Source organism: Camelus bactrianus, chromosome 3, assembly GCF_048773025.1.
Source record: "Camelus bactrianus isolate YW-2024 breed Bactrian camel chromosome 3, ASM4877302v1, whole genome shotgun sequence".
NCBI classification, from domain to species: domain Eukaryota; kingdom Metazoa; phylum Chordata; class Mammalia; order Artiodactyla; family Camelidae; genus Camelus; species Camelus bactrianus.
In genome coordinates this window covers 29,147,590-29,164,362 of record NC_133541.1, presented here as the reverse complement: position 1 = coordinate 29,164,362, position 16,773 = coordinate 29,147,590, and the positions used below count along the sequence as shown (strand labels likewise).

At 40.0% G+C, this 16,773-nt stretch overlaps 1 protein-coding gene across 2 annotated transcripts in view; it reads left to right on the top strand.

Moving 5' to 3' along the window:
• The window catches only part of C9 (complement C9), a 45,987-nt gene that overhangs the window by 13,282 nt on the left and 15,932 nt on the right, over nt 1-16,773 (top strand). For both annotated transcript variants that reach the window (XM_010957195.3, XM_045518257.2), the window contains 2 exons: nt 6,651-6,789; nt 16,502-16,771. In XM_010957195.3, the coding sequence (XP_010955497.2) occupies nt 6,651-6,789; nt 16,502-16,771 (409 nt within the window). The remainder of the gene's footprint in view (nt 1-6,650; nt 6,790-16,501; nt 16,772-16,773) is intronic.

Genomic DNA, 16,773 nt, shown 5'->3' with positions numbered 1-16,773 from the left:
TGCAGAATGGATTAGACCATCAGAATGGTAGGAGATTACTTCCACATCCGGTAGGAGATGAGACACCTTGTTTATCAACCCCTGGAAGACCGTAGCAATATTGAAGTGGCTTGTTAACATTTGAAATTGAATTGCCAGGAGTAGGTCTGGAAATTCAAGTCAAATATTTGAATAACCAGGAAGACTGTCTTCTGTTGGAACTTCTCCTGCCTCTATTCCTGGATATAAGTTCTCAGTGGAGTGGGGTGGGGTGGCGGTTCCAGCATTCTGGAGTTCACTCAAGAGGAAAAGTTCAGAGAAAGTAGTTCTGATGCCAAATAGGGCTGGTGTGGAGAATTCTGGTTCTCATGACAGAGCCGAAGTTTCCCAAACCATAGGCGTTCTGGCAGGGTAAGCTCGGAGGAGACGTCTTGGACAGTCTAGAACTTAGACTGATACAGGATAGAGACCATTTGCAGAGATCTGTGCTCTCAGAGCTGGAAAATAACAGATGTCTGGGGTGCTGCTCTGTTCTATTTCATTTAGTTAGCGAACCCTCCAGGGATGGCCACAGCATAGCTTCCCTGAGTTGTTCTGAGCAGTTTTCAGTAAAGTACTCTTTGTGGATTTGTTGGTATATTGATAGAGATTGCACAGGGCTGTGTTTCTTTGCCTGTAACACAGTATGTCTCTTCATCCTTGTGACCCCAGTGCCTGGTTCATAGTAGGCACTCAATTAATACCAATGGGTGGATAAACAGATGAATTAATTAATTTAAATGCTTCTAAAATATGTCAGTTGCATCAGGTAGGATGAAGCTGGGTTCCTGGAAAGAAATTCAGGTTCAGTCCTGCGGTCCGGGGAAGGGGGATGAGGAGAGGAAAGAAGATGGGGTGATGATAAAAGCAAAGCTGATAGAGGGACTAAGGCAGTGGTTCTCAGCCAGAGGGGATTTCTCCCCAGGGGACTTTCGGTCATGTCTGGAAATTGCTAGCAGTCATGACTGTGGAACATGGAGGTGGGGAGCTTGCGGGGGTGGGGGCACTCCTGGCACCCAGTGGGTAGAGGCCCTGGGTGACGCTGTGCATCCTACAATGCACAGAACAGCGAAGTGTCAATAGTGCTGAGGTTGAGCAAAATCTTCCACTAATGAACTGGGCAGTTCCTAAGATAGGACCTCCGTGTCTGGCTTGGCTATAAGTGGAAATGCCTCCTCTCTCTAAGGCAGATGAAACTTCCAGTTGTTTAATCACCAAAAGGAAAAAATTCCAGCATATCAGGAGTCAGACCCCAGATACAACATTTCACATATCCTTCATTCGCTTTATAAAATCTTATCGCAGCAGAGTTCAAATATGATCCACCAGTGCCTTTGGCCCTTGGCCTAAAGGTAAGACTCTTGAATCAAATGGATGGTCTTGAGCCCCACACTCAGCAGGGCCTCTTAATAATTGGTGGAAATGAACAGGGGTTGTCCAAAACTGTGTAACCAGATCACCGCAAGCACCAGTGAGTTCTGACTCCTCTTGCTGCCTCCCTCAGGGAGAGGATGTGAGTCTGTGGTGAGAGCACATCACTACTGTATTTTGTGTTCTTTGGGATCCAAGAAACAGTTTTTTTCTCTGAGCTAAACAAACAGGCTTAAAGCAGGGTGTTGCATATATTACATATTCTCACTCCATGCAAATTTACATCTGGTTTCATAGGAAAAAGATAACAGAAATCATAACCCTCTTAGATGCAAAACACTCGTTTGTCATCTATAGATTTCCTTTGTTCGGGAAAAAGAAAATTTGTTCTATAGCATTTGCCAGGGAGCTTCATGAGGCATCCCAGAGAGTAGCTAGGACCCCTTCAATACCTCATGCTTTACCCTAGTCGGGACTGGAGGTGGGGACCCTCGCCCGGCTGAGCCTTCAGGACTAAGTGGTAGCGAGGGGCCCCAGCTCTGGGAAAGGTTGACTGAGAGGCAGAAAATGAGGTAGGCTCTGATAGAATCAGCCCACCAACTTTTTTTTTTTTAATTAAATTCCCCATCACCATGTGCCATCCCCTATAACTAGTTTTCATAAAACCTATTGTTCTCTGACAGCTTTCATTAGCATAATGCTTTGAATTTTTCAAAACCTTTTTGCACGTTCTTCCCCTTAGCTGTGAGATTGTTAGGGGCAGTAGTACATGTATTTTATAGGTAAGAACTGAGTGAAATAAGTAAGACCATTTGGCTCATTCGTTGCTAGCAGATCTAAAACCCAAGTTTCCCTGACAGATCGAAAACTATCTTTTTTTTTATCATGCCACCTTCCCTGCCCCTTCTCTCCACAGGCCTGCCACGACCCACATCACTTCCCCCACATCATTACAGAGCCCCTAAGTCAACTCCCTAATTTCAAAGCAAAACTAATCTTAGAAAATGAAATTCCTTAAGTAGCTATTATGATTATTATTACCCAGATATTTTAATTAAGAATTTAGAAGAGTACTATAAACCATTAATTAATATTTAAGAAGAGGTTTCAAAATAACATGCTTTATTATATGTATGATATTCTTCAATGCCATTAATATGACATATTTATTTACTACACATCTCCATTACTCTTATTTGGGGTGATGGGACTACACTGAAGTAGAGGTAAACATTCTAATCATAGCAACATGCTTATAAACCGTCCAGACTGGAAAACCTCAACAAGTCTCACCAGCAGTCATACAGTCAGATTCTTTTCCATGTGAAAATCACGAGTATTTATAGTAATTAATGTATACTTTTTTTTTTTTCCATTTGCAGGACTCTCGTGTAAATTCTTATGCCGAGAGAGTTCACTTGTATCACAAGTTCTTGTCTTGTTGTAGGCATCTGAGATTCTCCAGAAGTATTTAGGGAAATCCCCAAGCCATCTCGCACTCATTGAAAAAAATACAAATCCAAAGCAGCCGTAAGAGGTGCACAATATGCAAGGGATGACCTTTTTGTGTGGTGGAAGCACAGCACCACTTCTGTGGAGGGAGACTTCTCTGCGGTTCACCTGGTAAACTGGAACTGCCTGTGGTTCTAGGTGCAGGTGTGAAGACAGGCATCTCCAAGTGCTGCCAAAGAACAGGCGATGTTTTTCATTTCCCAGGCGATGACATTCCATCCGTAAGAAGTTTTCATGTTTCTTGGCAGAGAAAATATTGGCTCATTCTAGACTAGACTGGCTGTCTCTGTAGTAGTGGAACCAAGTCAAAAGTTTTGAAACATTTCTTCCTTAGTTGTACTTTAGACTGTGCATCAGCTTCCCTGTAACTTTCCAGATGGATCCAGCCAACTGGTCAAGTTGCTGTTCCGTAAAACAAAAACCTTCAAACTGGGGTGTACATACCATGGGAGGAGAAAGACTTTCAAAGAGGGGAGACAGGTGATTTTTAAGACAATAGTTTCCTCAACTCTTAGTTACTGAACTAATCTAGCTAACTAATAATAAATCTTCAATACCGTATGTACAGATTTTTCGTAAAAATCGATAAGCTTGATGACGTAGCTGCATTCAAGTTGTCAAGCCTATTCTCCTTTCTCACCTCCCCTTTTATAATCACCTAACTCCCACTTTCCAAAAGAAGTGTACACCCTTGACCCATCTCACATTTTATTATGGGGTGAAAAAAACAAGAAACAGCTCCAAACATTGATACTCAGTTGGACTTGGATTCTAACCCCTTAAAGTCAAATGCTCTCCAGTTCTTTTTACCAGCAACATTGTAAGATGTCTCAATTGATTGCTAGTTAATGGACTTAAAAAATAACTTTTAATGAAAGACTAATATGTATTTTTTTGGCATAAACCTCAGAAGATCAAAGAATTGAGTGACATTGCTATGACAGAATTCCTTCAATTCTTATCTACTTATTTATGTGGGTTAAGCTCCTCAGCATTTGCATCTATAAAAATGGAAACTAGAAATAAAATTGATACTGAACCCACCCTGTCTTTTTCTAGAAATAAGTAATATTCATCCATGTTTGCAGTAACTAATCCATTAAATAAAAAAGCCTCATTCATTTCACTGAGAGATAATTTTCCAATAAAATTTTACTTACATTCACTAACTATTTTTAAATTTTAACATACTTAAATGTACTACTAATAATGGTAGCACAATAGAAGAATTTTTAAAGTACTTAGACCTTATGGTCAAAGTATATTTAATGTTAAAAATATTTCAATTAATACCTTTTTGGTACAGAAAAGTGTGAAAAGTGATCATTTATAACTTCCAAACATAAAACTACGTTAGGTTACAATTCTGTGGCAGAAATGGGATAGAAATATAGATTCAAGCATAAAAGGGGGTTAGGGACATACGGGAAATCTCCGTATCATCCACTCATTTTGCTGTGAACCTAAAACTGCTCTAAGAAATAGTCTATTTTTTTTTAAAGAAAGAATCAAAAAGAATACCATAAAACCTCCAGCTGTTACAGAGATATAAACATTTCAGTCACTTGATACTTACCATCACTACAGAATTTATATCCCATTGGATTTATTTTAAAAAGAGGCAAAATAATTATATTTTAAAATGTAAATATTTATAGCATGCTGGGAAACCATATCCTTTGCAACTACTTAAACTTAAGAGGAAACATTTTTAGATATCAAACTAAAATCGTACAAGGAAGCATAGCTTATCAACATTTTTTTAGAGAGTAGACAAGCAGAAAATCTGAAGACTGCTACCCAAAAACATGCCCTACACATTTCCACCTCCAGACTTCTGTACATTACTCCCTCCTGCCCTTCAGGCCCCATGCTTCAAAACACAAATCAAATCCTACTCCTTCTAAAATGTTTTTTATGACCCTGCCATGGGGACCTCTGCCTCTTGGGAACCTGTCTGTCACTTACCTGAACTGCTCATCAGGCACATGCGTTTTCGTCCATGGACTGATTTCTGGAATTAGTGATTGTGTGTCCAACTACCTACCCTGAATACAATTTTCATGAGATCAAAGACTATTAACCGTCTTAAAATAACCCACTGTTTATTAAAAACACTACGCTACATGTAGATAGAGTAGTCACCTAAGAATTCATCATCATTACAAAGATGAATGTCATTTTTCGCAGAAAGGGAAGCGGTACAGGGTCTCTGTTAATGCAGATATATGGAAGACAAGTTCACTACGGAATAATGAAAATGTACTTGATGTCTTGTTGAAGAAACAGACACAGATCATTTGTTTCCAGTATTCTACGTCTTTGTATCAAACCTTTAGTAATATTGTTTTTAAATATTTATCCCTCATAAGTCTGTAGATACAGGGATGGGTGAAAAGTTGGAGCCCAAATTTTAATCTAGGAAAAGATATTTAAGAAAATAAACTAGATATATAATGTTTATTTTTCCCTCTCTTTCTTATTCATGTGACTAGGTCTAATTTTTGGCCCTTTATTAGAACTTCAGGGCCATAGCATTTTTGATGAAAGATATTTTTGGTAAGGCAAGAAGAAGTTCATTTTAACTATACAGTCAACCTTGAGGAAGATAGTCCTGAAGCAGTTCCTTAACTTGCCTTTCGTTAAAGTTGAGCTATAATGTTCATCTCCTTTGTAGATTCAAAGTTCGTTAAGAATGTGCTGTTCATATAAAGAGCTTGTTTTTAATGAACTCACTGGAAATAGGATACCCTTCCAGTTATTTTTCTTGCGTTAGTGATGGGTTTGCAGTAAGCCATCCACACCCTTTGACAAATTGCTCTTGAAACCAGCATCCGAATTGGTAATCCAGCCCATTGGAGTTAGGGATGTGGTCCAGAGCAACTGAAGAGTTTATGCTTTTGTGCCAAGCTGAGTTATAGATGTGAGGAGCAAGCCTCTATGTTGGCCTCCCTGTCCTGGGGCCATTGGTTCCAGACCCCATCTAGAAATGACCCTTCCTCCAATTAGTACTTCATAAAGAAGGAAATGCTTCTTGTTCATATTTTAGTTTTTGGCCTACAAATCAAAATTAACAATTTTTTTTTAGGCTAAACAAGATTCCTATTTCTGAATTAAAGCTTGCCAAATAAAAATATTTTGCTGGGAGAAAAAAAGTAGAGCTTTTTGAGAATGCCTTGCCGGATGATGACATTTTTGTGTTTCTCTCGGAAAGTGTAATAGGCATCAAATAAGCCTGGAGGGGATGAGGTTCTTGACACGTGATGAGACAGCTGGAGAAAGAGGTTTGAGTTTAAAGAGAATGGGGAGAAAAAGAGCCCCAATGTTTCTTCATAGATTAAAAATTACGTGCCTACGTTCTACTGCCCCCCCGAGATGCTCTGTTCCCAAATAATTTAAAGCAGTGGTATCGCAGCGTTGGCTCGTAATCCACTGAGGGAGGTTAGCTCAGAGTTGCAACAGTGGAGTCTGGCTCCAGGAGCCAGATGGTCTCTTGCTTCCTTTATTGCATTTTGTTCGTTGTGCCCTCAACAGTGCCCTTGTTGCCTAAAAGAGTTTATAAGAGCTTCCTAAGGTATACTTCCTGGCTGGGACACAGAGCTGGGGTGAACAGGCTCTCACGTCTATTCCTGATTACATCACTGAGTGCCGGGGACTTGAGCCAGTGCTCTCTCTTCCCCAGCAACAGATGGCTGCCTTGCATTGGCTCCTGGCATCTCCACAGCTGATGCTGCTCTGTCCATTCCCAGGGTCAACATCCTAGGGGTGGATCCCCTCGGCACGCCTTTTGACAACAAGTACTACAACGGGCTGTGTGACCGAGTTCGGGATGGAAACACCCGGACATACTACCGCAGACCCTGGAACGTGGTTTTGCTGGCCTATGAAGTAAGTCTCTTCAGAAGAAAACATGTTGTCCAGCTTTTAGCTGAAAAGTTGTTTCAATGAGTTTAACACTAAATATTGTGAAAAATTCAGTAGAATTAGAATTTAATGTGAACACAAGATTGACTTAAAGAAAAGGAGACACAGCTGGGTGTCTTTAGAAAATATACAACAAAATATGAAGACAAATATATGTGTGTGTATGCATGACTGGGACGTTGTGCTCTACACCAGAAATGGACACATTGTAACTGATGATACTTCAACTAAAAAAAAAGAAAAGAAAAGAAAAGAAAATACACAATCAACCCTCAATGACATATTTAGTGATAGAGTTTTGGCAAATACCTAGGCTCTGTGGAAAGAATCATCCAGGATTCTGATGAAACTAAAATTAAATTAGTGCTGATTTAAGGATCGAGTACACTGCTTCCATGCTCAGTTTTTGCTAGTCTACCGATGAAAACCCATCCTCACATTTGTTCCCCTTCAGTAGTCCCCTTTGTAAAGCCTGCTTGATGTGTGTTGTTAGCTATTTTCACTCACCTCAAACCCTCCAGTTCTAGTGAAACTATTTTTTAAAGTGATTTTCACTCCCCAAAATGCCACCTCAAACCTACCACCTTTCTACAAGTCACCTAAATTCTCCAGAACTATCCACAAACTGGAACCCCCTCCCCAGTCAAAGCATTAATACTTATCACCTTTACAGATACTTTTTATGGTCTAAAGAAGCTATGATAAAGAATACTATTTAGCTTATTCTGAATCTGGAGCTATAATAATCTGCTTCTTTAAATGGCCCCATTGGTGACCTATAAAGTTCACTTTATTCAGTTATTAAAGTGTTCTTTATTATTTTTGTCACTCCCATCAGCTTGAAAAACATATACACTTTTAAATAACTGTACATAATATTCATTTTATTTCTGACAGTGTTGTAAGCCAGTCCCTCCCACCACAGCCTGAAGTGACCACGTTCTCCCATGAAGGCTAAGGATTTTCATGTCTGGACTATTTGCCTGGCATTTCTTTCTCATACATGACCACATTGTCACATTGTCTGTACCTACAAGTCCAGAATGAAATCAGTTTCCCACAGTCATCAGGGAACATTTTGGTTTATTGATGCTTCTCATCATGCCAGGTTAAACTTCTTTAAGCACATTTTTTTGAGGGGGAGATTATCATCTTTCCGAGAAATAGTAAACATTGTCTACTTTCTTTGAAAAAGCATACCCAAGATAAGGGAGCCTTTGTCATTGCTGATGCAAGAAGGGTTATTGTTGTGTGGGGTTATTTTGGTTTTAGTTCTCAGGTCTGAGTTGGACAGTTTTCCTGTCTTCGTCACTGTCACCAACCAGGCTCTTAGCTTCGTAGGGTTTTTAGTAACTGATGTGACGCAAGATGGTGAAGGCTGGGGGGTTGCCCGGGACTGATCTTGAAGCTACAGTTGCAGCGTGAGCACGTTGTTTTCCCTTATCTACGACCCTGGAAACAGAGGTTTCCACATTCAGCAGGCTTGGGATTTTACAAAGGTGATGAGGTGCTTACCCCGCGTATGTACTTAGACTCCGGGTAGAGTGGGGAGCAGCATCCCAGAATCAAACACATTAATATATCTGTAGCCAAATTAACCCATGTTCACACAAAGTGGGAGAAGTGAAGACTGTAACATAACTTTTCATCAGTTCAGATCAGATGAACGCCTTCAAATGAGTTTTGGCATCAAGCTTATCTAAAAAAGCTGATAGGGATTGTGGACCTGAGTACCCATTTGCCGCCAGCTGAGGAAGAGTGCAGGTGGCGTCGGCTGGGGGCTTGTCAGGTCCCCAGGTCACCCCCTTGGTGCTGCTGCTGCCGGTGCTCCTCTGCTTTTCATCTGTGATGGTCTCGGAAAAGGAACAGCTGAACGTGACAGAGCACGAGCTCATGAGTGGGAATCTCTATTTTGACTTCTTAGAGAGGATTACTTGCACTTTCTAGTACTCGATGGCATACTTTACCTACTTTTTTGTGTATGCTATTATTATAGTGCCTGAAGGCAAAGAATGCACAGTTTATATCTTTATAGCCTATTACCAATACCCAACTCAATATATGTGTAGGCTGGGTGCTCAACCACTTCTTACTGGATGAATTATTTTTTTAAATCTTATTTTAGTTACTTATTGGCAATAATTTTCTATCTTTCTTTTTTTGAAAGAATTCTAGGGACCTATCATTACATGGGGACTATTCCTTCCTGGTGATCTCACTCTGACATATTTTTACCCCCTCAGTGCATCTTGTCTCAAATGTGGCTGGAGCTCTAGATCACACTGCATGGTCGGGACCCCAGCTCTGCTTCTAGGCAGCAGTGAGATCTTGGGCAAATTATTTGTCCTCATCTTGCCTCTGTTTCCTCATCTGTAAAACAGAAATAATAATATCTACCTTATAAAGATAAATGAGTCTGAATATGTGAAACATTTGGAAAGTTACTGGCACATAGCTAGCACTCAAAACATATTTGCTAACATTCTTCTTTAGAGTATAATTAGCAAAAGACTTAGCTATGGTTAAATGCATAATTAGCAGTTATGTTAGAGGTCAAGGTTTACTGGCTACTTTGTAAGTCAGAAGTAATGGCCAAGACCAACGGAAGCCTGCAATTATGGGGAGAAAAGTGATGATTACATGTACAAATTAGTTCCTTTCCATTTGCTTTTCTTTAGTCCTCCTTACTTTTGTTGTTGAAAGTAACAATTTGTAAATCAGATTTCAGGTTTTCATTATAATTCCCCTTAAACCTGGATCTCCATGAGAATGTAAGATTTAGGAGATCAGCAAAGGTTTGTAAAATGCACCTGGATTATAATCATCCCTTCCACCCCAAATCCTGCCAGAATCCTGAGTGACTTTTATATCATGTAGATTGCCAGTAATTTCTTCTTGCCTCTGAACTCCCTGTATCTGTTTCACGAGAGCCACTCACATTCTTAGCCACATCCTTAACCTTGTCTTCACCAGAACTTTGCTAACTCTGAAATCTGAAAATTGGGAAACACAACATTTAACCCTTTGCCTCATCATAACTATCCAACCTCACAGCCCTCACCCTCATCTGTGACCACTACCCTACTCTTGGACCCCATCTAGACCCAGTTTCTTGGCTATTTCCTTCCATGCTACCTTACTCCTCCTATGTTCAGTTTCTTCCTCTAATCAATCTCAGATCCATTTTGACCACTCGATAATATATATTATCATTGTCCTTGCTTTCTATTCATTCTGTAATCTAGAAAAACTCCAACTTTGGATGAACCCTTTTATTTTTCTGCCCCACCTGTAAACTTATCCTGCTGAGCACTATAGGGGAAATCATGCTAGTAATACAAAGAACAGGTGGCGTTATAACTTCAACCCAGTCCACCACGCTGCTCAGTCAGTCCACACGCCTCCCCAGTCTGTGCTCCTCCCACTCCCCACGGGGGCAGATTTAAACTTTCAGCAACCTCTTCAAGCTCTTTATCTCACCTTTCAGTAGATGGCAGGAGCTCCAATTAGACAGAATACCCAAGCCACAGACAAGAATTTTCCCAGTTTTTCAAAGTTATACTTGTGTACAAACTTATTTGACGTTCAGTCTACTCTTACATCCTCCTGTTCTGTCTCAGTAGAAGTGTATCTTTCTGCTTTGTACTCTGAATTTCACGCCAAGTTCCTTGCTAGCTATTCTTCAAAGCCTGTAGGTCAGTGTCTCTCCCTCTCATCTTCCATCCTGCCCTTAATATAGAAATATCTTCAAGGTTCTCATTTAACAAAAAAAAAAGACAAAAACATGAAAAGGAAACCCTCATCTCTACATACTCGTCCCATCTACACTCACTGTCTTCATTTTTGTAGTTCCCGTTAATTCTCCAATCGTATTAGTTTGCCAGGGCTGTCATAACGAAGTACCACAGGCTGGATGTTTAAACAACAGAAATTGATTTTCTCACAGTTCTGGGGGCTAGAAGTCTGAGATCAAGATGTCGGCAGGGTTGGCTTCTTCAGAGGCCTCTCTCCTTGATCTCCCTGTATCTGCACGTGGTCTCCCTCCATGCAGGTCTGATCCTAATCTCTTACAAAGACATCTGTCATGCTGGATTAGATCCCACCCTAAGGACCTCATTTTAACTTAATTACCTCTTTAAAGATTCTGTCTCCAAATACAATCACATTTTGAGATAATTGGAGAGCAAGTAAAAAGAAAAGATACTTAGGAACTTCAACCCATGAATTTCAGGGTAACACAGTTCAGCCCATAACACTAAACCTCTGTTATCTTGTTACTCAGACTGCTTTTATCAAAGTCCATCTTAAGTTTCTTCTGAGCTCCCTTCACTTAGGACAGCCCTTAAATATTGTTACCAGATTCACACCTCGTTTCACTAATCTCTCTCTGCATATTCTCCTTGGGTAATTTCATTGCCTCCTGTGACTTCAGTTTTCGCCTCTATCCTGATGGCTTACAAATACTGTATTTTCAGCCTATGTTTCTCTCTGAACGGGATAGCTGTGTAGCTAGTTGTCTGCAGACTTCACCCAGTTAACAAACATATCCAAAGCGTATATCCCATCTTATTCCCAACTTCCTGTCTCTTGCTCTTGAATTCTCCACTTGGTAAATGAAATAATATCTTCCTAATCATCAAACTCAAAATCTGGAAGTCTTCCTACAGACCTCCTGCACAGACACATCTCCCTCCAAGCCCACAACATCCAATCCATCTTCAAGTTCCGTCGATTTATGTCTCTTAAATCTGTCTCTTCTTTTCCATTCCCACTGCCATGCGCACTGTCTTAGATCCCCATCATTTCCCATCTGGTTACTATGATAGTCCTCCTATGAGTCTGAGACCTCTAGTTTTTGCTCAGTTTCAGTTCATTCCATATACTTCGGTGTAAAGATTAATGATAAATCTGATCTTATCACTCTGCTGCTGAAATTTGGTGATAACAATCTCTTTGGCAGGGAGAAAAAGGTCATTCCTGCTCTGGCTTCTGATTGCCACTGCACCCTCGGCTTTCTCCTCTGATCCCTCCATTTTGGTTAGATGCCTCTCCTGCAAAGTAATGCAGTACCCTTTGCTTTCCTCTCTGTTCTGGCATTTCTTTTGCTGTGTCATATATACCCATAGTTGAGCTTCTAGTCATTTTATTTGTATACCACGCTGAATAAATGGTTACTGAATTAATAAATAAATGCATGCAATATATTGACTCTTTTTCTTTAAAAAGCGAATGCTTTCTTTTAATGAAGGGAAGAACTCATACTCAAGTAAACATATAATTGGAATTGCCATTAAAGTTGACAGAAAGTGAAAACAGCTTGAGCCCATTTAGAAAGCCTGGTAGTGCATAGATAAAATTGTTTCTGTCCATGCTGGCTTATTTGTTTTATACAGATGTCCCTGAGGAACAAATAAGACTGCCTACAGCAACTGCTACCATGGCAGAACTACGATCTACAATAGACTCATATGGGTTCAAATTTGGAGTCATAGGTAGGGGTCAAATTACGAAGGTGCTCGTATGCTATGTTAAGTAACTTGGGCATAATCCTGAGCTTGATAAACCGGGAGCCATTGAAGAGATCAATGTGATCAGAGCCTCATTTTAAATCTTTGGGTTTTGTGAAGATGAATTTTAAGGGAACAGCAGCAGAGATAATAACAGAAGGAGGTTATTTTATGGTCCAAGGAGATAATGAAAAACTGAAGTGGGTCTATAATAGTAAAGGTTAAGAGGAAGAGATAAAATCCAGCTCAGTTTTAAGAACTAAGAGCTTGGTAATGACCTGGAGACAGTAGAGTATATGATCAATTGCCCAGTTCTAAATTAAGACTCCCTGGGTTTGAATTCTGATAAGTTTCTTCACTTATCTTCCGTGCGATTCAGGCAACTTATTTATCTTTCCTGAATCTCGGTTTCTTATCATGAAGTGGGATAATAATAGTATATACTTTGCAGGAATTTGGAAAGGTTAAATGTGTTAATAAGTGCAAAGTGCTTAGAACAGCGTCTAGCATAAAGTAAACTCACCATAGATGAAAAACATTGGAAACAAAAAAGTCCAAGGAGACCGCCAGTGGATAAGAGTTAATTCCAAGAAGATAATGACTGACATGTAGATGGAGTCATCTTGCCAAGAGTAGAATCACATGAATGTGAGGGTGGAGTATGAACTGGAGGCAGAGGTGTAGATATCATCAGCATACAGAGGTTCACTGAAGTCTTGAGAGTGCTTGAGGTCATCCAGGAAGTGTGCAATGAGAGAGAGAAGAACACAGAGAATGAAGTCCACGCCAGCCCTGAAGATCTAGGCAGAGAAGATGATCTCTTGGAGGTGTCTTTAACAGTTTTCTCTCTTTACCTTTTCTTTTCACTTACTCTCCAAGCTTCCTCAATTTGAATTCTGGAATGTTTATTGAGGTGCTCTATCTCTTCTACCCCCAGGACCAGAAGTAATGTTTATTTATTTTCAAGAAACGTCTGCTGATGAATCTTTAAACAGGATAGATTAACTAAACCCTATAATATGCCTGGCTTTCTGGAACATGCAAGGACCCTTGCCTTTCTCTGATTTCAGCTTCTCCAACATCTATTTATTTGGTTCTCATACAGAAACTTGTTTCCATCCTTGAGTCTTCCTGCTTCCTATAAGCTTGTCTCTGGTCTCTCTTCCAAGACTTGCTCTTTTCTGCATAATGATTCCACACATTGGTCCATCTCTGAATGCCTATAAAGTGAGCTCAGACTTCTTTTGGGATGGCTAGACTATTGGCTTTTCAATCCAGCTTTTGTCTCTATGGTTTATAGGGTGGCCCCACCTTCACTGTTTTAGATTTTTCAGACTCTACTCACTACTCCCATCCTAGCATAGTGGAACAGGACCATTCAACAATATCCTAATTGATACCCCAACCAATATTCCTTACACCTGCCAACAATCCTCCACATTGCTAAGCTGATCTCTGTCCAATGCCAGTTCCTTTATAGACATTTCAGGTGTAAGTGTGAGAGCCTACAAATTATGCCACCCCTGTCCTGCAGCCAGTTAGAAGACAATGAGCTAGGAAGACCTTAGCCTACAAGAAGAGTTAGGGAAAAGTGGTTTCCTGGTGCCATTCTGCTGAGCTTGGGCACCTCTCAGCATTAAAGACTAAGTGGAATTGTCTTCAGTTGCTTCCACTAGCCTTAGATTTCAAGGCAATAGAAATTCTATTCATTTTTCAAGACCATGTTCAAGGCAACCTTTTCCAAGAATCCGTTTTTGATTTTACTTGTCGGAATTTGTCAAGCCCTCTTTGACTGGGTAGCCTGAGAATGAATAACCTGGCCCGAGAAGCAGACCTACTGGATTTCATTGCTGCCTGGGCAACTTCCTAGCTGTGTGGCCTTGGACAAATTTTTTAACCTGGATTTTTTCTTACCTGTAAAAATGGGGATAATTATAAAAATTACCTTAAAGGTAGGAAGTTAAATATTTATTCTACATAAAACGCTTTGAACAGCTGCTGGCACAGAGTAAACACTCAATACATATTTGTCATTATTGTTAGCTATATTAAGTTGTTAGCACATTAAATTTAATAAATTTGTATTATCAGCTACTTTGTACCAACCACTTTACTAAGTGATGAGGTATAGTGGCACGTGGGTAAGACGGATGTGGTCACTGATTTCTTGGAGTTTACCACCTGAAGTTCCATTAAATAAGCAATTATAAAAGGGAAGATTTTTCATTTTGTTTTATTTTAAAAGAAGAGCCATGAGACATTTATAGGAAACAGATTTGTCAGTCTGTGGGATCAGGAAAGTCCTCCCTAAAGAAGTGATGTTTAAACTGAGACTTGAAATAGGAGTAGAGATTAACCAAGCCAAGGGGTATGCAGTATATACGTACAAGTGTGCCTAATGTTTGTGTTATAGGAGGATTTGGGGGTGGGGTGGGGTAAAGAACATTCCAGAAAGTAAAAGCAGCAGAAAAGAGCCCTGCGGCGGGAAGAAGCATAGGCTCCGGAAACAGAAAGGAGACGAGAGGGCAGGAGTACAGTCAGGGAGAGAGTAACTTGGAATCAGCCTAGTTTAGATTTTATCTTAAAGACAGAGGGAAGGCTTTGAAAGGTTTTCAGCAGGAAAGTGACGTGGTCAGGCTGCTCTTCCCTTCATATTGAGCGCTTTTCCCAGCCTGCCTTTCTTTAAAGAAAATTATGTACATTTTAGTCTTTCCCATTAACTGATAACTTTTGGTTTCTTGGGCTGCTGTAACAAAATACCAGAGACCAGGTAGCTTAGAAACAACAGAAGTGTTTCGCTCACAGCTCCGGAGGCTGGAAGTCTGAGCTCAGGGTGCCAGTGTGGCCTGAGTCACGGACTTCTCAGGGTGTTCCTACAGGGTTGCCAGGGGCTAGGGAGCTCCGTGGGGGCACTTTTATACAAGCATGAATCCCTTTAATGACAGCTCCTCCCAAAGGCCCTAAAACCGCCACATTGGGCATTAGGATTTTCACATATGGGTTTTGGGAGAGACATAAACATTAAAATTTTTTTTTTTACTTTATTTTTAAAATTTGGGGGGAGGGGGAATAATTAGGGGTTTCATTTATTTATTTATTTTACTGGAGGTACTGGGGATTGAACCCAGGATCTCATGCATGCTAAGCACACGCTCTACCCCTGAAATCCACCCTCCCCACATCAGGCATAAACACGTAGACCATAGCATTCCTCTGCAGAACAGTCACCCAATGTGTGCTACTGAATCCAGTCTGTGCCCCTGACTGAAGAGATGGGTGTCTCTTCCCCAGACAAGAGTTGCAGCCTGTTTCAGAGGACCCCTGGAAAGAGAGCTTGACTGTTGAGATTAAGCCCTCTCACTGATGCCTGACAGTAGCCAAGATGGCAAAGAATGTTTCAATTGAAAGTTTTAACTTGTAACTGGGTTGTTGAGTTGTTGAGTTCAGGTGTTTTTTTCATGCAAAAATGAATGAGATTTAAAAAAAAATTTAAAAGTCCAAATAACACAAAAGATTATGCAAGGAAAAGTAAGCCTGCTACCACTCCAGACACCCATTTATTCACAGCTCTCCTTCTAGGGCAAAAATTCTCTGTGGTTTGTCTATTTTTCCTGTAATTTTCTGTGCATGTAAAAGCATTTTTTTTAAAAATAGGCAGTAAACTAAAAAAGGTTCAGGTCTTTCTACTTAAATTAATTAACGTGTAAGATACTCAAAACAGTGCCTGGCCCATAAGGCTTCAGGAAAGATTAGCTTTATCATTTCGTTCTTTCTTTTTTTTTCTTTACATAGATGAGTATATTGTGTACCTGTTATGCAACTTGCTTTTTAATTATTACTATATTAACTTTTGAAAGCTTGCTATGTGCCTAGCCCTTCATATGCATTATGTCATTGAATGTGCTAACAACCTTTGGGTTCGGTGAGGTGAGACACCCTATTTCACAGACATGGAATCAGACTGAGCATAGACAGGTTATCATGTAATGTCCTCAAAGTCACCGAATCTGCATTTGAACCCCAGCAGTCTCACTTCAGTGCCTTCACTCTTAACTCCTTTACTTTACTCCCTTTCAAATAATTGCCTGATTTTTGTTTTTTTTCTGCTTTTCTGGGGTGCTTCTTTTTTGTATGTTGTTTTCAAAAGCACTTTTTTTATTCTCTTTTAGACCAAAGCTGATAAAAATTTCAAATCTAAATATTATGAAGGACAGATTCAAGTATTCAAAAGTATCATCCAAGAGACGAAATCAAATTTTAATGCAGATTTAACCATAAAATACACTCCTTTTAAAGCAAATGTACCGATTGAAAAACAAGATCCAGAAGCTTCTAACAAAGAAAACCCCCAAAATCCTTCAAGCGCCAAGGGTGACTTCCGGTTTACATATTCCAAAACCAGAACTTACCAACTGTTGTTGTCATATTCTTCTAAGCAGGT